The following is a 21,507-nucleotide window of genomic DNA, read 5'->3' as shown; positions in this document are numbered from 1 at the left end:
TTATCTACATTCAGAACATGAAGAAAGTTGGTTTTTAGACAAATTTTATTCTTAATTATAGTTACAAAACTGACATCGAGTTAATTTTTGTAAACAACTGTCAAGCACTAATTTTGGGTCCCAATTTCTGAAAATGCCCAATTACGAAACGCTTACGTAGGGATTCCCCAAAAAAGAGATAGCAATAAAGCTGAAAATGAGGAAGAAGAATATATTTATTTACCTTCAGTTGTCCCCGACGCCGAAACTGACGCTAATGATCTCAAATGTAAACCTGATTACATAAAAGTTATTTATCAACATAAAAGTAAAAATATCTAAGACGAGAATACAAATAAGCGTCCGTAAAACCCATTATTACGACGTGTGTAAAGTTAATCCTTTAATGGTCTTAATTTCTTTGCTCTGGCTTTTAAATATCTCTTGATAGGCAAAGAAATCCAGTTACGTATATCAGTGGTGTGTAAGACGGAGTCGAGAACGGATTCACAAGAATAAAAAAAAAACTGAAAAAAAATTGTGACTTGGAAACATGTCTCTTCTAAAGCAGACTCTTTGTACTGGCGTAGGTAAGTCGGCCTTATGTGTTGAGGATTTTAGACTTAAGTTTGATTATAGAGTCGGCCCACGATAAGTTTGCAACTACATATTTTGATAGCCCATCAAATGATGACGTTTACTCGATGAAATCATCGAAGTTTGACGTTTAAAAGAACAGTTGCACTGAATCGCATAATTATGATGGGCTGACTTTAGTACCGTCACCGTCTAAGATAAATGATCTCGAAGGCAAATGTTGGCAAAATGAAAATGTTGTGTAAACGGTTGTAGGAAACCCTTGTTTACTTATACCAAATCTACAACTAGGCAAACAGGAACCCACATGAATATACTTAGACAACACAGACACCCACCGCATTATGAAGTGTTGGCAAGCGCGTGGTCACTGGTCACCCGACATTATGTATACGATTTTACTGGAAAAAATTCTCGATTTGAACAGCGCAATTTAGTAACAACTTTACCATGTAAAACAGCACAGTTCAAACCATAAAACAATGTTTTTATAAATCTTTCAAAATTACACAAGTGCTGGTTGTAAGCATTGATAAAATTGGATCAAACGGTTGCTTTGCCACATTAAATTACTGCGGGAGAACATAATTATGTTTGGTGACACTAGTGACTTTGAGTTGGCTTGAATGCTCCATCTGGGTTCCCTAGTTCTAGTGTCTCTACTACTAAATTAATATGCCTTTTTAGCTATTTTTTGTTGTTGGTTTCCGTTTGCAAAATGACTTCATCCTTCACAGTATGCTGGCTATGCATGAGCATGGGAGTGACATTCACCTGGCCATCGTCAACGCTCCTGCTGTTCCGTTCTGAGAACACTACACTCCACCGGCCTATGACAGAGGCCGAACAGGCTCTCTTCGGTAGCCTGTCTTCCATTGGAGCCCTAATATCCACGCCGGCCGCTGGATTCTTACTGGATATCATTGGACGGAAATACACCTCCATACTTTTCTCGTTAATGCATGTGGTTGGTACACTTATCATTTATATAAAAACTAGCTTTTGCCTGCGGCTTCACTCACGTTGGAAAGAGACAAAAAGTAGCCTATGTCACTCTCCATCCCTTCAACTATCTCCAGTTAAAAAATCACGTCAATTCGTCGCTCCGTTTTGCCGTGAAAGACGGACAAACAAACAGACACACACACTTTCCCATTTATACCTCTAATATTAGTATGGATATGGATGTTCATAAGGATAAAGTAGCCGAGTGCTAACTGCTTTATTAATGCTAGGAAACAAATGCTAGCGTGGTAGAAATTACCTACAATATTTTAGACACATTTCCAAGTTTATCAGAAAAGTGATAGTTGATAGTACTCTTTAGGCAATCTTAAAAATCCCACATTACCCTTTTACCTGTGAGCTTGAAATAACTACAAAACCAAAGAAATATTGAGTTAATCAGTAAGTACTCCCTTGGCTTACTCGAAGCAATTAAACACGAGCTTGTCCATATCTGCAACAACTATAACATTAAACACGTAGAACAAGATCTCGGCTTTTTCTAGATGCATCTTCATTGGCAACCTCTTGTCAGAGTGGTCTTGATCATGCATGATTTTTACAGATATGCTGGGCTATGGTGATATCTTCAAACCGAGTAGAAGTCATCCTGACTGCCATCTTTGTGTCTGGTATCGGAGGGGCCGCATTCCTCGTGGTTCCGGTGTACATCGCTGAATTCTGTGAAGACTCCCTCAGAGGAGGCATGACTTCAGGAGCCATGATATTCTACGCTGTGGGGATGATCATCTCTTACGCTATAGGCGGCTGGATGGATTATTACCCTATGGTCTATGTATGCGTCTCTATTGCCGTGGTTGGAGTTACCCTCTTAAGTTTGTTGAAGGAGACGCCAGTGTTTTTAATGATGAAGGGAAGGGAAGAGGTAATTATTATTAATTCACCGATTTTGATTTTTTATGATCTGGGTGGCTAGCCGAATGGCACAATCGCTCACGAAACGCTCACGAAACGAAGCGCTAGTAGATATCTATCTCTATCGCGCTTGCGTATTGGCGCGACAGAGCCAGCGGCGTATCGCTTTCGTTTGGCGTCGGAGAAATTCCATTCGGCTACGGGGCCTGTTCTACGGACATTTCTCTCATGGCTCTCTAACATAACAACTTTTTCAGGAAGCCAGAGAGTCTTTGGCGTTCTACAGAAATAAGAAGAAACAGTCCAAAGCGATTACTCAAGAAATTGAGACTATCCGCCGGACATTAAACCCAGATTTGGATTCTCCAGGTAATAAATACATTAGTACTCGTAATAACTACTGTCTCCTGGCCGATTTCGACTACAGCGACTGTTTCAGTTTCCTTGATGCCCTCGCACTCGCATGTGACTCGCATAGCCAAGTTTGTTAACAAATATCCGTGTACATGACTACATGACAGTAAAGCATACCATTGGCATAATTACAGAGTGTAACAAAAATGGTGGTGATCCGTTTAAGGGCGTTCTCAGTATCGTATTCTTATCAGGAAAAAGTAGAAGAAAATTTCTTTTTCGCTAAAAAAATTTTCACTTTTGTATGAGCCGGGCCGCGCGAATCGGTCGAATCTCCAGAAAAATTTTATCCTACTTTTTCCTGATGAGAATACGATACTGAATACGCCCTTAAACGGATCACCACCATTTTTGTTACACCCTGTATAAGTAATAGCCGCTGGTGGATGGGATTTTAGCTCATCCCGTCTTTTGACATCCAAATCCCTAAGTCGACGGGATTCAAAATCGTTAATTTGTTTAGCGACGAAAGATCTCAACACACCCACAATAATAAGTTAATGTGGCAGTTCTTTATATAGCGAGGTATTAACGAAGTATGTTAACCTCCTTATTAATGTTTGACGAAGTTGCTAAGCCGATAAAAATCGTTTGTTCTTTTCCATCATACCAATACGTTAGACAGGAGCAAATGATTATTTTTCTACGTAGCTAGGCATCATGTTCATAAAATGCCGGTTATAAATATATTGCAATGGGCGGTAAAAAATTATGAACCAGACAGATGTTTTTGTTTTTTTTTCAGTCACATCACGTGATTTTATTTGGGAAATCCGTGTACGTAGTTTACAACGTATTAGCAGAGACAAATATACTTATCTAGAGATTTATCTCTTATAGCCTTATCAGTTTCGTAACAAGGAGTTTGTAATTGACTTATAAATCGCATTTGATGAAAACTACCGCGCACTGACTTTGACTTCCTAGGTACTTCATATACTCAATCAGATCAATGGTACCTACTTACTCATATTTTTGATCACACTATTATTCGTAAACGGGGTACTGTTTAAGGGCCGGTTGCATCAAATCGTATGTCACCGTTAAAGGGTTCGTCAAATGTATGGGAAGTTCCATAGACGTCTGCTGCGTGACGATGATGTGTCTGTCAAATGTGGTTGATGCACAGTTTTTAGGGCCAGTGCCATAAAACAAAAAAAAAACAAAAATGCCGTAATGAACAAGAAAGCACATACGGCATTTTAGCGTCCACGACGATAGCTTATACTCGTACCAAATTCAGTTTTTTTGAAAAATAAATTGTATTCGACTCGTATATTAAAAAATTCAACATCATTTTCATTTGGAAGAGATCCCATTAAGGGATTATAACTTCGCCTTCCTTTTATTGACTCTGTAACTACCTGTATCTCTTTAGTATGTTTACAAGTAGCTTTTATTCAACTTGCCTTGTTATTTGTTAATGTCAGTGTGCGTCAAAAAGTCGAAGCTAAAGACTGACTTCCCAATTTCCGATTGAGCTGAAATTTTGCACACATATGTAAATCACGTGACGATGCAATATTATGGTATCAAGGAGCTGATCTGATGATGGAGCAGAAATGTGGTCATAGGAACTCTGTCATGAAACGTCTTAAATATCCCCAATATCCCCATCGAGTAAAGGGTTTTTAGAAACGTCTCGGAGAGCAGTAGATGACGGTTGAAAGAAAGGTACAGTTGGCGATAAAAGCTTGTGCCAAAAATGAAATTTTTGCAAAAAACTTATGAACATCTGTACATACATACAGGCTCGCTCTTTTCGATAGATGAGAATATAGATAACCGCTTGATACAATGCGACAGTACAAAGTCATAAGTTGACTTATTTAGTATTAACGAAGGTTGATAACAGAACATTGTAAAGATTTATTTGCTTTTGTTCTTTTCCGCGTTTAAAATGTATGCAATTTAGACAAGATAATTAAAAAAAAATTAAATTTAAAAAGCGCTGGTAGCCTAGCGGTAAGAGCAAGCGACATTCTATCCGGCTCGTACCATTAAATTGAGTTTTTCGGATCTTGTGTGCGAATTGTCATAGTTTAGTTTAGTTTAGTTTAGTTTATTTATTACATAATGATAAATTACAGTATAAATTAATCTACGTTAACCTATATGAATTTACATTATGATCGTCAATAATGATAATTATAATTAGGCATGCAAACATATAAGAGGTACAATAATATTTATGTCAATGATAATCATAAGCAATAGAAAACATGAAAGAACAATTTGAATTTCAAATGGTATTTCAAAACTACTGTCATTAAGTAAATATGTAAACAATAAAATACAGGTCAAATTAAAAAAATCTAATAGGCAGGTATCTCATAGTGATCGTCATAGTAAAATTAAAACTATGTCAAAACAATTTAAAGCAGGTTATTACAATTTTAATTCCATATATTCATCTACTGAATATAATGGATTATTCAATAAAAAGTTCCTCAATTGCCGTTCAAATGCTTCGTCAGATACCTCAGTTCTTAATTCGGCGGGTAGGTGTTCGTAATAAGTAGGGCCTATTACTCGTGGGTTCTTGCATGAAAGTGCCATGCGACGCGGCACTGTTCGCAGTCTTCCCGTCGATCTGATCTGCTTGCCTATGACTTCGACGCGTTTGAACATAGACAAGTTTCTCCGTACGAACATCAAAACTTGAAAAATGTATAACGAAAAATGCGTCATTATACCATACTTTTGAAAAAGTTCTTTACAGTGACATGTTTGTTTAATTCCAGCCAGTAAACGGATCGCACGTTTTTGGAGAATCAGTACTCTCTTGGCCTCTGTGGAATTTCCCCAAATCAGTGTACCGTATGACATCAACGAGTGAAAGTGCGAAAAATACACATTTTTTAGTGATTTCCGTGATATCAATGGTTGTAGTTTCTTTAATGCAAATATTGAACTACTCAACCTATTACAAAGCTGATCGACATGGCACTTCCAATTCAGATTCGAATCAAGTACAAAACCAAGAAATTTGATTTCGTTACATGATGGCATTGGGCAGCTACTTAAGCATGGAGGTATTGTGGTGTTGCGTCCCGAAAATATCATCACATTGGATTTCGCTATATTCAACAGTAGGCCATTAGATGAAAACCATGTTTGTAGTTGCTCACAAGCTACATTGATTGCCTCGGCCAACTGCGCATGTGTTTTTGCTTTAACAACAACGGTGGTGTCATCTGCAAATAACACCGACAGTCCATTTGTGATGGCAGAGGGCAGATCATTCACAAATAGTAAAAATAGCGTATTTCCGGCCGCTGATCCTTGAGGAATACCCAAATTAATGTAGCCTGTTTCTGATACATGTTTTTGGCCATTAAGTGACATTTTAACCACTTGTTGACGGTCAGACAAGAACGATGCAAACAATTTGTGTGCGGACCCATTTATGCCATACATTCTTAATTTATTTAAAAGTAAATTATGTCTAATAATGTCAAAAGCCTTAGACAAATCGCACAGTACAGCAGCCATCTTGTACCTATCATCTAGACCAGTCAAAATGCAGTCGACAATTTTGTGTGCTGCTGTAGTAGTGGAGCGGTTTTGTCTGTAGGCGTACTGGTTATCGGTCAATAAAGCATTTTGTTCTAAGTATTTTACTAGGGAAGATGACATAATGGACTCCACAATTTTTGAGACGGTAGGTACAATAGTGATGGGCCTGTAATTGTTTACATCACTCTTGTCACCCTTTCCTTTATACACCGGACACACACGTGTATTTTTAAGTACATTAGGATATATTCCAGTATGAAAAATGTCGTTAATTAATACTACTAATATGTCGGATAGAATAGGCCAAATACTTATATCGTCACTACTTTTAACAATCTCGTATCTCACGCTGTTCCTCAAAGTTAAAACGCAGTAAGTCTATGTGCATTCCATACATACTTACTACAATTTTCTTTTCATTGACAGACGAAGATACAAGTTTTTTTAAAAGTAGTGACGATATGATATTTGCCTGTTGCTTTTCGGTGAAGGAAAACATGGTGAGGAAACCGGACTAATTCCAATAAGGCCTAGTTACCCTTCGGTTTAGAAGGTCAGATGGCAGTCGCTTTCGTAAAAACTAGTGGCTACGCCAAATCACGGGATTAGTTGTGACCCCAGGCTCGATCTATCTCTATCGCTCTTGCGTATTGGCTCGACAGAGCCAGACTACATTTCTGCGGCGTTTCGATATCGTTTCACCTCGTAGAAATGCCATTCGGCTACGGGGAATACGGCCACCAGAAGATTTTTATGTGGGGTCAATTTTCAGATCAATTATGTTTTTTTTTTCAGATACTCCTGAAGAAGAAGAGCTAAAGCTGAAGCCAGAAACCAAACGCGTAAAAACCAAAGAGAAACTGTCCATAATTCAGTTTATTAGTAAGTTTTATTGTTTTCTAAACTCAATGTTTAAACCTCATTATTATTTTTCCTTCTTTTTAACTCGGATGCAAAAGTGAGGTTATTTGGAACCTTTGGACTAAATATCTATTTATTTATTGTCTATACCTAATTAAAATCTTCGTACAATCCTCTTAATGAACCAAATACATAAATGAAAATTCAGACTTCTAGTTTTATCCACAACGGAGTAACAGGGGGTTGAAAATGGTTTGAATTGTGTGCTACTCTGCGGCGGCGCCACCATAATGAAATTCAACTAATTATATGTTAAAATGATGTTCGTAAGACGTACAGTATGTACGTATAATGTTATGACTGTACCTATAGCGTGAAACGAAATAATGGGCTTTTATTGTGGCGCCGCCAGGGAGCATACTCTGCAGCGGCGCCACTCAGTTCTCATAGATAGAAATGACATCATCTACTTTTTTCTCATGGAAATTGATGTACCAATGCTGTTTATTATGTACGTATTGAAAAAATCACTATAACTTAGTAAATTTATGTACCTTCAGTAATTCCGCATTCCGCCTGAACGGTATGAGCTAGTATGTAAGGAGGTGTGTCTACGGGTAAGCGAGAGGGAGATATGTTCCTTCCCGCTCGCTCCCGCGCTCGGCGCGTTTCGTTCTAGGTTTCAATAATTATTATTAAATTTATGCCCCTGTTGTACACTTTGCTTTTCACTTCGATTGCGAGAAATTAATTATATTTTTCTCGGCAATTTACACCACGAAATTGTCGTAAAGCGAAAGAACATAATAGGTAGGTACATAAGATAACCAATTTCCGCCAACTTTTTTTTCAACATGTGATCAGAGTTTCAGACGCTTGGTTTTTTGCCAAGTCAAACATTTTTTAAACGATAAGTAATCGAATCCTATTTTATTTTATTTACTTAATTTAATGACAGAAAATACGGAATTCTAATAAATTATAGCAAAAATAAAAGAACCTATCAAAGTTTTAAAGATAAAAATATAAAAGATAAAAGACATTTATTCATGAGCTTCATGACGATCACATAACATGTACGGACATGTACAGACATCAAACATAAAATGGCAAAGAAAAAAATGACATAAAACTGTTCATCACGAAATGGACCCAAATCAGCATGATGCTAGCCATGTAGCCAGCGCTGGCATTTCTGTATAAGTGAAAATGAAATGAAAATGAAAATGAAATATTTATGAAAATGAAATATTTATTTTTCAAGTAGGCATATTACAATGCGCATATGAACGTCAAATAAAGCTACGCCGGCTCTAACCCTACGCCTCAGCCTCGAGAAGATTTCAGTCCCCCCTCAGTTGGGAGGGGGGTATCCACTATGGGACCGGCAAGAAACTCGGCGGGCAACTTCTTTTCAAAACATTACATCTTATAATTAACATGCATTAAATAACAACATACAATTTAACATGCAAAAGTATTCATCAAAGAATATGAACAGACTAGGTACTCTATGGAAATCAATTTCAATAAATTATATTATTGCTTAATAATACGTCGTTCTTCTTCAGAGAAAACATATCAAATTGTCATAGAAGAAAAAGATAATATGAATCTCAATATCATTAAATATGTAATTTACCTACACAACATAAAATATAAAATATTTGATGTGCTTTCTTATCTGAACTGTGTCCTCTATACATAATACAATTATTTTAATTGCTATTCGTTTTTTGTAGTTTCTGGTTCGGGCCATGCATGTTTGTCTGTCAAATAGTCCTCGACTCTGTAATAAGCCTTTAACATCAATGATTTTTTTAAGTAGTTCTTAAGAGCTGGGAGGGGTAATCTCAAAGCAGTGTCAGGTAACTTATTATAAAAATGAATGCATTGCCCAACAAATGACTTCTGTACTTTACGGACACGAAAGTAAACAAACACACAAACTTTAAGTATAACAAATAAATTTCGTTTTCACTTCTCATGCTCGAAAAGTGCACCTTTATGTAGTGCGAAGACGACATAAAATCGCATTTTATATTCTAGAGCATAAAGTAGGTACAATTTTCTTCTAAGGCCGGCAACAGACAGTCTTAAAATTCATAATCTTAAAAAACAAGAGTGTGTGTGGACAGTCGCGAAATTATATGTAAGTGTAACTCCGTGCACTCGATCTGATTTCTGTACTGATTATGACTTTATCAAATTATGAATTTGAAGACTGTCTGTTGCCGTGCCGGCCTAAGACTAAGGTAATCGGTCTCAAGAGACAAACAGTTAAAACATATTGCACGCAATAAAATTGTGTAGGTGACAAAACTTTGATAGGTTCTTTTATTTTTGCTATAATTTATTAGAATTCCGTATTTTCTATCATTAAATTAAGTAAATAAAATAGGATTCGATTACTTATCGTTTAAAAAATGTTTGACTTGGCAAAAAACCAAGCGTCTGAAACTCTGATCACATGTTGAAAAAAAAGTTGGCGGGAATTGGTTATCTTATGTACCTATTATGTTCTTTCGCTTTACGACAATTTCGTGGTGTAAATTGCCGAGAAAAATATAATTAATTCCTCGCAATCGAAGTGAAAAGCAAAGTGTATAACAGGAGCATAAATTTAATAATAATTATTGAAACCTAGAACGAAACGCGCCGAGCGCGGGAGCGAGCGGGAAGGAACATATCTCCCTCTCGCTTACCCGTAGATACACCTCCTTACATACTAGCTCATACCGTTCAGGCGGAATGCGGAATTACTGAAAGTACATAAATTTACTAAGTTATAGTGATTTTTTCAATACGTACATAATAAACAGCATTGGTACATCAATTTCCATGAGAAAAAAGTAGATGATGTCATTTCTATCTATGAGAACTGAGTGGCGCCGCTGCAGAGTATGCTCCCTGGCGGCGCCACAATAAAAGCCCATTATTTCGTTTCACGCTATAGGTACAGTCATAACATTATACGTACATACTGTACGTCTTACGAACATCATTTTAACATATAATTAGTTGAATTTCATTATGGTGGCGCCGCCGCAGAGTAGCACACTTTGAATTGCTTCGAGAAAAGGATGGTACGGCCGTGCCTCTTTTTGCTCGACTTTCATTTCAATTAACTTTTAGAGAATATTAAAAAAAAAAAGCGGGTAACTTTATTGGGTGTTATGAGAATGGTTCGCCGTTCGACACATTTGCTCGATTCATTTCACAGTCCATCTTTTTTCGGCTTTCGTATCTCGCTTCATCCTCATACTTCAATACTTTCGCCGGGCCATAAACAATGATTTATATTTCCAGAAAAATCCTACTCGACCCGTCGAGCGCTCTGCGTGATCTTGGTACTTATGACCGCGTCCGTCTTCCAAGGCCTAGTGGCAGTTCAAGTCTACGCCGAGCCACTCTTCGCAGAAGCCATACCTAGCATGTCTGCTACCGTCTCTAGTGTGCTGTCTTCAATCATTACTGTTGTTGCTGGGCTGACGACGGCGTATCTGACGGATATTGCTGGAAGAAAGGTGATTCTTCTTCCTTACTTATTTACTAGCCCGAAATTAATTTTTCCCCTCACTAGCTCGGAAACACGTGTTTTGTCCTTTAATACCAGCGGGTAAAAACGCATTTTATCCACTAGTGGGTAAAGTAATTTGACCTTGAATAAGGTCAAATTAACTGCTTTAAAATTGATAAAAGTAGGTGAATCTAGTAATACAGATGACTTACCACCTGTAGAACTACTGGCCGCAGTGATAAACGCATTTTTTGCGTTGTAGTTTCCTCGCTATAGTGAGGGAAAAAGTTTTGTGTTACACTCGGGTGCAAATGTATTTTACTTCTCGTGTGATAAAAAACTCGCAAGTTCAGGATTCTATTCTAGAACCACTCGCTTCGCTCGTGGTTCAACTATAGAATCCTTTCACTTGCTCGTTTTTCAATTCCACACTCGGCGTTAAAATACAACTTTGCCCCCTTGTATAACAAATAACTATTGGCCTCCAACACAAGAGCTCGTCACTTTGCTAGATCTTGAGCGGTATCCCGCAAGCTATATAACTGTATCCACTCAACTGTATATCTGGTGACTAATAGGACGTCACTGGCAGAGGATCGGAAGAGTTGGAGATTGCTCCACCGACAAGAGCACAGCTAAAAGAAGAAGCTTGTTAGAAGAAGAATAGGACGTCTACATTTTTATATTAAAGTTCTCTTTCTCTTATACTTACCATTAAACTGACTCAGCATTAGGCTGATGTACTTAGATCAGACTCCAGATAGTACCCTACGCGCGTTTCACCAGAAATAACTGTCTATGGAATGTCTCCTGCCGTATTTCCGGACTGATATGATCTTCAAAGTCTTCAAGATTTGAAGGAAAGAGCTCCCATCTTAAAGTCTTTTAAAGCTTCTTCTAGTGTTTCAGTATATATATTATGCCGGTGATCGCCTTGCCTACTGCTCGTTTATCTCCTATCTCTTAAAAAATGTTTACTACATTTTTCACGGTTAAGATTTAAATAACTTAAAATGTTTCTGTCTTTTGCAGCCTCTCATGATCTGGTCATCCGTTGCATCAGGCGCCTGCTGCTTACTCCTGGGATCCCAGATTCACATGCACTGGGCCCCACACAGTGTCACTGCTGTCTTCATCTTCTCCTTCTGTATAGTGTACACGCTTGGTGCTGGCACCATTCCTTATATCTTGAGCCCGGAGGTGTTCTTGCCTGAGGTATGATATTGCTCTATAATTTTTATAAACTAACTACATGATTTTTAATTTTATGAGTTTTGAAATGCGCCGAAGAGAAGTTTCCAAAATTGCTAACGTTCTCATGAAAAGTTTTTATTGTTTTTCGCACATTTATGGATGGATGTCAGTGTTTATTCTCAAATATCGAATGAAGTGATCTTCAAATTTACTGCTTAGAACATTGCATAAGTATTAGGTTTTAGGTACTTAGGCAGCTCATGATAGTGGCACTGATACGATTTGTGTGAGATTATTATGGAACTTCCGTTGATTTTGCATATAATAAGAAAATAAAAGAAACCGATGGATACATACCAATGTCTAGTTTATGTCATTATGCCAAATATCTTGACAAAAGATTACCAAGCCACGGTGGTACCCTTTCTGAATTTCGATTAGGTGTATTATGCTACCTTAAAAGCCTAGTCATTATAAGCTCAAACTAACAACAGAATATTGTATTCCAGGTCAGAAGCTTAGTCTCCATGCTGGTAATCGAGTGGTCCTGGCTATGTAACTTCATCATTCTCCTGATCTTCAATCCTCTAGTCACGGCCATCGGGTTAGGACCCGTCTTCTACATCTTTGCCGTGGTCTGTTTCTTCTCAGCGGTCTTCACGCATTTCTTCTTGCCGGAGACGAAAGGGTTGCCCGTCGATGCCGTGCAGTTGCTGTTTAGTAAGAAGAGAAGGCCGGTGCCCATGCATGCGTAGAATAAATATTTTCTAAGGATTATAGTGCCTTTGATTTATGTTATCCTAGTATAGTATGAATTTTCTGAGATGAACGTTTCTGTTAAACAAAGGCCTTTGTTTCTATTGTTCACGGCGGCTAGCTCCCGTTTCCACAGCACGTGCTAAAGTCTCAGTGTAGTTAAAAAGCAACTATCATGATAGCAATAAGGTTCAAATTTATTAAACAGTTTGCAGTATGCAGGTAACTTTTTTTGAAGATGACAAAACGTGTTATCTCCGAAAGGGCTTTTTATGGATTTGAACCTTATTACTATCATGATAGTTGCTTTTTAACTACACTGAGACTATAGCACGTGCCGTTTAAACGGGAGCTAGCCGCCGTAAACAATAGACACAAAGGCCTTTGTTTAACAGATTACGGCTAAAGCGAAAAGTTGTTCATCTCAAATAAAAATCATACTATACCTTGTGGCCAAGTGCAGGCATAAAGCTTGATGCCTACATTTTTATACACTAAACGGGAACCGCTTAGGCTTTTGCCAGCGAAGTCAAAAAAGCGCATGTTCTTAAAGTGACGATTAGTCTGGTCTAGTCGGTTGTGACCCTGCCTGCTTCGAATCCCGGTAAGGGCATTTATTTCTGTGATTGATGACCATAGATATTTGTTCCTGAGTCATGAATGTTTTCTATGTATATATGCATGTATAGAACAATATAAGTACCAATATGAATGACTGCATTTTTATTATAAAAAGAAATGATAAAAGTGCCGGAATACTCTTTCAAAGAAATCTATTCTACATTTGTAGGTACGTTAATATTACTCTAGTATAATTATTATCATAAACACAGAAACAATTGTTGAAAAATGGATTAGGGTATAAATTAAATATTACACTATTGATAATAAAAATTCTTAAACTATACTCATATAAAAAAAAAAAAAAACCTAAAAACTACTCTCCAGGCCCTGGCCCCTCGGCAGGGTGCCCATCACGCAAGCAGCATTCCCGCGCTGTATTGCAATAGCAATTCTTTGTGCGAGAAAGCTGCCGGCGCGAGGGTTACCTGTTGCCTCCCTTAACCGTACCACAGAATATATAATAGTACAAGTACAGAAGGCTCACTCCTTTGATGTTCACAAAACGCCGCCATTCTAAATTCTTACCTACATTAACAAACGCCCCGCACGCGTGCAAACGACATTGAATTCTATTGCGCCGCGCGAAGGTCGTCGCCAGTGAATGGGCCGCGAACTCGCGGCCGCCGGCATGTACCTGTAGCGCGGTGAAAGGATCGCGGAGTGAGCCGCCCCTGACCGTACCAATATGTATATCGTCGTCTAGCTTGGCTTAGTTTGGGGCTGAGTTGATCTGTGTAAGGTAAAGTGTCCCTTAATATTTATTTATTTATTAAAATGTTACAATATATTTATTACCTATGCCGAGATAACATGAACCATCAGTGAATGAGACCTACACACTACGAATGAGATAAAAGATCCGTGGGCCGTAAAGCGTAAAAGTGTCTTTGACCGGAGATTGTTGGGTTGCAAAGGGCACATCGTATAATAATCGCTTACAGAGTGAAGGTGTCACTCGCCACAATACTAACTGGCGACTGAAGTCATATTGATAGCAATATGACTTCAGTTAATGGAGAGCTAGTGAAACAGAAAGAGATAGTATTTTAGCATAATATTGCGGCGAGTCACAATCGCTTACGGTTTGTAAACTGTATCATAGAACTCTGTCGCTCTGTATTGGCGCGACGAAACTACGACGACGAGAGCCAGACTGTGTTACGATCGCCGTGTAGTAAATAATAGTACAAGTACAGAAGGTTCACTCCTTTAATGTTCGCTAAAAGCCGCCATTCTAAATTATTACCTACATTAACAAACGGACGGCACGCGAGTAGGCGACATTGAATTCTATTGCGCCACGCGAAGGTCGGTCACCACTGAATGGGGCGCGAACTCGCGACTGCCGGCATGTACAGTCAACCAATTTGATTCCTATGCCACTGTAGAACCTTTGCACAGTAAACGTCAATGTGACTTCTTATGCAAAATAGAACATGGTTTAAATGAGACAGAGTTCTAGAGTGGCCTAGGATTCAAATTGGTTGACCGTACTTGTAACGCGGCGACAGAATGGCGGAGTGAGTCGCCCCTGCTTCAGCTGGGTCGGCTGTAAGTATACCTTTAGATACTTATGTTACATATATGTTGACAGAGATCATGATTTTTAGGGTTCCGTAGTCAACTAGGAACCCTTATAGTTTCGCCATGTCTGTCTGTCCGTCCGTCCGTCCGTCCGTCCGCGGATAATCTCAGTAACCGTTAGCACTAGAAAGCTGAAATTTGGTACCAATATGTATATCAATCACGCCAACAAAGTTCAAAAATAAAAAATGGAAAAAAATGTTTTATTAGGGTACTCCCCCTACATGTAAAGTGGGGGCTGATTTTTTTTTCATTCCAATCCCAACGTGTGATATATTGTTGGATAGGTATTTAAAAATGAATAAGGGTTTACTAAGATCGTTTTTTATAATATTAATATTTTCGGAAATAATCGCTCCTAAAGGAAAAAAAAAGTGCGTCCCCCCCCTCTAACTTTTGAACCATATGTTTAAAAAATATGAAAAAAATCACAAAAGTAGAACTTTATAAAGACTTTCTAGGAAAATTGTTTTGAACTTGATAGGTTCAGTAGTTTTTGAGAAAAATACGGAAAACTACGGAACCCTACACTGAGCGTGGCCCGACACGCTCTTGGCCGGTTTTTTTGATTTACCCGTAGTCGGTGAGTTAAGAGAATTGATTCAGAATTAAATGAGTATAGTGAAGCCTAAAGAATGAGAGTAACGAAAAACGTTGTTTTAAAATAACGTTACTCGGTATAACAACGTTACTCGGTAGGTATCTGTACTTCATACTAGGCTCGATATAAATATTGATTAGTTTTTAGTCCGAGTTTCTTAACGATGACCTTGGAACATACCTACTAGTATTACGTTATTTTTCTATTCTATTTTAACGCAATTTATTCAGACGTAAACTAACTAAAATACAGTTATAAAATATGTAACCACATGACATATAAAATAATTATCCTTTGTTCTTAAAATATTTAGGTTTATTATAGTATTTTTATCACATGTGTGTATTATTTATTATTTATAAAATATCATCGACAAAATTTTATTTAACATACGTTATAAGGATATATGTGTACAATGAAAAACAACGATTATGCGACTAGCGACATCGTCATTCGTTTCAGGAAACGTTAAAAATAACGTTATTTATACTTTTCATTATCACTGCACTATAGTGTAATAACTATTAATCAAACCCAGTGTTGTCACATCTATCGTCGCGTGCGCACGCTACTCGTGTTTTGTAACGTTAATCGCATAGTTTCGGCGTTTTTTACTTGTGATACATTTTTATGGTAGGTTTTCTAGTATTTCTTTCGTCTTTGCTTATGGCCAGTGTTTTGTTTTTTATTAGTTTGTTTTGAGTTTATTGAACGTTAGTGCACTTGTTTACAAATGCGGAGTTAATTTACACTTTGCTGGGTTTTATGAGTTAGGGAGCCTGTTTGAGTTGTTTTATTTATTTTTACATACAGGAACCAAGCAAAAAGAATAACATGTAGTATTGAATGGGACACAATTTACTTATCACACAGTTTATTTTCAACTTGGTACCAAAGAAAAGTATATTTACATAATAAATTGGTGAACATTCATTTTAAGTTTATTTACTAGGGTGCGTAGCCGAATGGCACAAACGCTCACGAAACGCTCACGAAACGAAACGCTAGTAGATATCTATCTCTATCGCTCGTGCGTATTGGCGCGACAGAGCCAGACTAACTGGCGCGGCGTTTCGTTTTCGTTTGGCGTCGGAGAAATGCCATTCGGCTACGCACGCTGTTCGTATAAGGCGTAGTGGGTTATTTTGCACAAATTATTGTGCAAAATAACCATTTAGCCAAATATAATAATCATGTCAAATCAGGACGGGACGGGAGATCGGAGCAAAATTTGAATCACTCGTGCCTTAAAACCCTCGCAACGCTCCAACTTCCATTTTTTATTGTTCAAATTTTAATTTTACAATTTTTCGTTTGTGTATCAATAGCCTTAATGGTTAAACATCAATTTTATTCCCTTGTAAAACAAATACCTATATATTTATTAACCACTAAGCTTTTGGCCGCTGCTTTGCTCGCGTTAGAAAGAGACAAAATCTATGTCACTTTCCATCCCTTCAACTATCTCCACTTAAAAGATCACGTCAACTCGTCGCTCGTGGATAAGGTTTGATTTCGTATGCGTCGCATCGCCGTCGCGCGACCATCGCGCGACCGTCGCCCACGCAAGTCACGGCGTAAGACCATGCTTTTGTCCGATAAAATATGTGCCCTTTGCCACAGTGACAATGAGGAGGCACACTCAAAGGTTATGACAGATGGCGCCACCCTATTAGTCCATTGCATGTCCATTGCACTGATAAAGAATTTCATACGTGAGAGCGGGAAGATGATATGTTTTTTCTCTCTCTCACATATGAATGACAGTGGCATGCCTAGACACTTGCACAGGCGCCGCCTGGCGGGATAAAATGTCAGTGTGCCTCCTCATTGTCGGCCGACAGTGACACTTTGCCGTTCATTGCCTGTTCGACAAGGCAATATTCACGCTGAGTAACAATGTTACTTATCTACCAGAAATAGGCACAGAATCGTCAGTGTCAAGTGTCAATGTCACTGTGGTCAAATAGGCCAATGGCTGTAACCTTCCCTTTATCTGTAATGATAAAACTAAGTAAAAAAATGTAACACAACAAAGAACAGGACGTAGAACTACATCGTACTTAAAAAATCCATAATCGTGGCCAATTTTGGGAAACACTGTTAAGTTATTAAAAAAAAAGACAATTTTACCTGTTTTTTCACCATTCAACCATTTCGGAATGGGGTCGTTTCTTCCATGCAAAAGTGTAGCAAAATTATTTCCACATAGGTGGGCGATTCCCTTACTGCTTAGGATTCAATACACACTTTCGCCATCAATATGTAATTTTACTCTCTTGTGAGATCTACTGTTAACTTAAATTAATAACAACAAAATAAAATAAAAAAAAATAAAACTTACTGTGTACATGTTTTCGGTAGGTAAAATTTTGACATTAAGGGCCAGTTGCATCAACCACATTTGACAGACATATCACTCAGCAAACGTCTATGAAACTTCCCATACAATATTTTAACGAACGCTAGCGCGGATCCAGCTTCGTGCCCAGGGAGGGGGGGGGTCACGTGGTAAAGGCCCGGGGCCCCAGGGGGGGGGGGTCAAGTGGTCTATTTGTATGGCCAACTTAGGCTCCGGGGGGGGGGGGGGGGGGGGGGGGTCATGGGGGTCATGAGCTCTGGATCCGCGCATGAACGAACGCTTTAATGGAGACACACGGTTTGGTGTAACCGACCCTAAGTAGTTAAGAAATAAAGAATAAACATGCTCTGCCTTTTCTTGAATTCCTTAGATGGAGGCATAATATATGTGGTTACACGGAAACAATACGCTTTGCAAACAAAATTAGTACTTTTCACCCAATGATACAGCGTTTAAAATAGTCTGATCGACACCTGATACGCGGTAGCCAAGATAAAGTACCAACGGTCTAGATTTAAATTTCAGTGGTCAACAATATTTGCAACTACTTACTTATCAAGTAAGAAGGTATGTGTTTATTGTAAGGAAGTGAGTGCTGTAGGGTTAGCACATGATTGCCACGAGAGTATGTCGCTGCGAGATAAACTAACCCGTCCTTATGTAATTAATACAGTTAGACAAAGACGTGTCATCTATCTCGCGGCGACATACTCTCGCGGCAATCATGTGATAGGCCTACTGGGCCATCAAGAATAAGGATGAGAGAAGATTGCTTGTGAATGAAAATGTTGCGTTGGATGTGTGGTGTGACAAGACTGAACAGGATTCGGAATGAGTAGGGTTGCAAAAAAGGCTGTGGGGCTGGCCACATATGTCGCAGAACCGATAACCGCTGGAGCAAGCGTGTTCTGGAGTGGAGACCGCGTCTTGGTAAACGTAGTGTGGGACACCCTCTGGCTAGATGGCGGGATGATTTGCATAGGGGGGCTGGCGGAAACTGGATGCATAAAGCAGCAGACCGGGCTCTGTGGCGTACCTTGGGGGAGGCCTATGTCCAGCAGTGGACTGCAGCGGGCTGATGATGATGATAAGGGTTGCAAAAAAACGGTTTTTTCTGGCTTGAAAAAAGTTTCTGTTTTCTGGAGTAAGTTTTTTTTTCTAATGTACGAAATCTCAGAATTTGTAAAGCAGTTAATACATTTATACGGTTTTTTAGACTTAATGTTAACTATTAAACGAATTTAATCAAATAACTTTAATTTCTGGTCTTATAAAAGTAACATTTACGAAATCTATAGGTGGTAGTTATCGCTATTTACTGTTGGCAACACCACCGCCTCTCCACGCTGCACGCCGCATCGGGGATACCCCAATAAACGTTTGTAATTATACTGAGTTGAATGTTAATCGAATTAAAATGTACGTTATTGTTATTGAAACACGTTACGATTCACGAAAAACCGTTATTGTGGAATTATTTGTTCATCTGAAAAAAAAAACATATTTAGAAAAAAAAACCATGGTGCTCGGTTTTTTTTCATGATTTTTTTTTCCAATTCTGAAAAAAAAAAACATTTGGTTTTTTTTCTATTTAGGAATGAGTATACACGGTGAAATAAAAAGACCCGTTCAAACTTTGCATAGGGACTTTTATTATGGGACCAATGCTGAAATCGAGAAAAAAAATTGCTGTTTCATACATTTCGATTATCATGATGCCGCTCATTTCTACGGAACAGTCAAATTTTTTTACGAGATTTCAACATTGATCCCATAATAACAGTGTTTCACTATAACTTCAAAAGTCACTATGCAAAGTTTGAACGGTCCTTTTTATTTTAGCCTGTGTATAACCTAACCACAAAATTAAAATTTTGAAAAAACCTACGACTGCGACATAGTAGACCGATTTTCATGAAACATGGCTAAGAACACTCCCGACTAACTCAGCTTACAGACAAAAAAAACTAAATCTAAATCGGTTCATCCGTTCGGGAGATACGATGCCACAGACAAACAGACAGACAGACAGACAAACGGACAGACAGACAGACACGTCAAACTTATAACACCCCGTCGTTTTTGCGTCAGGGGTTAAAAAGAAAGCCTGAGAGTAGCGCCAGTGACAGACAAGGTGAGAGAAAGTAGATTTGCATGTCATGTACCTAAGGCCGTTTTCACATTATCCGATCCGATATCGGATGTCGGAAGGATTTCTATAGAAAGAATCCAAGATGGCGCCTGTAATGTATGGGATATCGGTCCGACATCCGATATCGGATCGGATAATGTGAAAACGCACTAATGCGGAGGGATGATAGCAATGTTTTATACTTAAAACGAGTGGTAAATATGAAGGTGGATGGATATAAGGGTAATAGTTTTTTTTTTTTTTTTTTACTTTGGGGAAATGCATTTACACATGCCATCCGGTCCGGGAGAATCAGGGGCGATGACGAACGAATCAGTTTACCTACCGTCTAAACCACCAACGAATTCCGTCTCCGCCTTGGGTGGACTGCCACAGGGTCACTATATGCATTCGACCACGTACAATACAATAGTGGAAGGCCTAAGAAAAGATAGAATAGAATAGAATAGAAATCGTTTATTCGTGGTAAATTACAATAGGTATTAAAAATACAAACATTTAATTATTAAAACATAATATAAAAATTATCGTTTACCACGAAATGGTCCCGCCTCAGCATAATGCTAACCATACAGTCAGCGCTGGTCTTCCGGCGACACCATTCAGATGGATCGACTGTGTGAAGAATGATTTGAGAGCGAAAAGCATGGAAATGACGGCTGATAGAGCAGAATGGAATGGAAGATCTAATGCGCCGACCCCAAGTAATGGGAAAAGGGCAAGTGAATGATGATCACTTACCTACTAATCAAGTACTTAATACACTTTTGCAATGAACGTTCTATGAGAAGATTCTGGAACATTTTCGAAAAAAATTGTTACTTGTTTTACAAGAGGGAAAAGTTGTTTAACCGCAAATGGCAATATGATACCTGAGCAAGCGAAAGGTTCCAATAATGAACCGCAAGTGTAACGAGATAAAGTGGAATCTTGAGCATTGCGAGGGTTTCGAGGCATTATGGTTAAACAAACTTTGCCACCGAGTGCGGGAACTATTTGATAGGTAAGACAGTACTAGTCCTACTCTTTTTTGCCAAACTGTATCTCTTATATTACCTACAGTGCGTGAACGATTAGCCTCTTATACCTGCATCCTGATCCTGAACTCTGTCGCTCTTGAAAAGTCTAACCTGTAAAATCTTATTCAATTCTCTTGTTCCAGATTTCACAAATACTATGAACTCAACATAACACCATGACAGAAAAATCAGCAATCCGCTTCGAAGAAGCGGAACGGAAGAAAACAGCCATTCTTGCCTCGATAGGAGCTGCTGGTGTGCTCCTGACATGGCTCGTCAGAGGGTCGAGCCTCCTAATGACTTCTGTGGCCCTGGTATCCGCGTATCTGATGACCGGGGATAGATACCAATGGGTGTACATTTGGAAGAAGACGTTTTACAGGGACATGTTGTAAGTAATTTTCTGATTGATTGTTGACAAAGTAGTCCTAAGCATGTATTTCT

At 38.5% G+C, this 21,507-nt stretch overlaps 2 protein-coding genes across 3 annotated transcripts in view; both read left to right on the top strand.

Moving 5' to 3' along the window:
- Nucleotides 1-456: 456 nt before the first annotated feature.
- LOC125242088 (monosaccharide-sensing protein 1-like) lies at nucleotides 457-12,742 on the top strand. Its single transcript, XM_048150796.1, has 8 exons — nucleotides 457-569; nucleotides 1,314-1,543; nucleotides 2,147-2,467; nucleotides 2,715-2,826; nucleotides 7,186-7,272; nucleotides 10,561-10,778; nucleotides 11,804-11,986; nucleotides 12,475-12,742. The coding sequence occupies exons 1-8, from the start codon at nucleotides 533-535 to the stop codon at nucleotides 12,718-12,720; spliced, it is 1,434 nt and encodes a 477-aa protein (XP_048006753.1). The 5' UTR covers nucleotides 457-532; the 3' UTR covers nucleotides 12,721-12,742.
- Nucleotides 12,743-16,076: 3,334 nt separating this feature from the next.
- Nucleotides 16,077-21,507, top strand: part of LOC125242085 (long-chain fatty acid transport protein 1-like) — a 29,363-nt gene continuing 23,932 nt past the window's right edge. For both annotated transcript variants that reach the window (XM_048150789.1, XM_048150788.1), the window contains exons 1-2: nucleotides 16,077-16,163; nucleotides 21,207-21,454. In XM_048150789.1, the coding sequence (XP_048006746.1) occupies nucleotides 21,240-21,454 (215 nt within the window). In that variant the 5' untranslated portion in view covers nucleotides 16,077-16,163; nucleotides 21,207-21,239. The remainder of the gene's footprint in view (nucleotides 16,164-21,206; nucleotides 21,455-21,507) is intronic.

Source organism: Leguminivora glycinivorella, unplaced genomic scaffold, assembly GCF_023078275.1.
Source record: "Leguminivora glycinivorella isolate SPB_JAAS2020 unplaced genomic scaffold, LegGlyc_1.1 Scaffold6, whole genome shotgun sequence".
NCBI classification, from domain to species: domain Eukaryota; kingdom Metazoa; phylum Arthropoda; class Insecta; order Lepidoptera; family Tortricidae; genus Leguminivora; species Leguminivora glycinivorella.
This window is presented reverse-complemented; position numbering and strand designations above follow the sequence as displayed.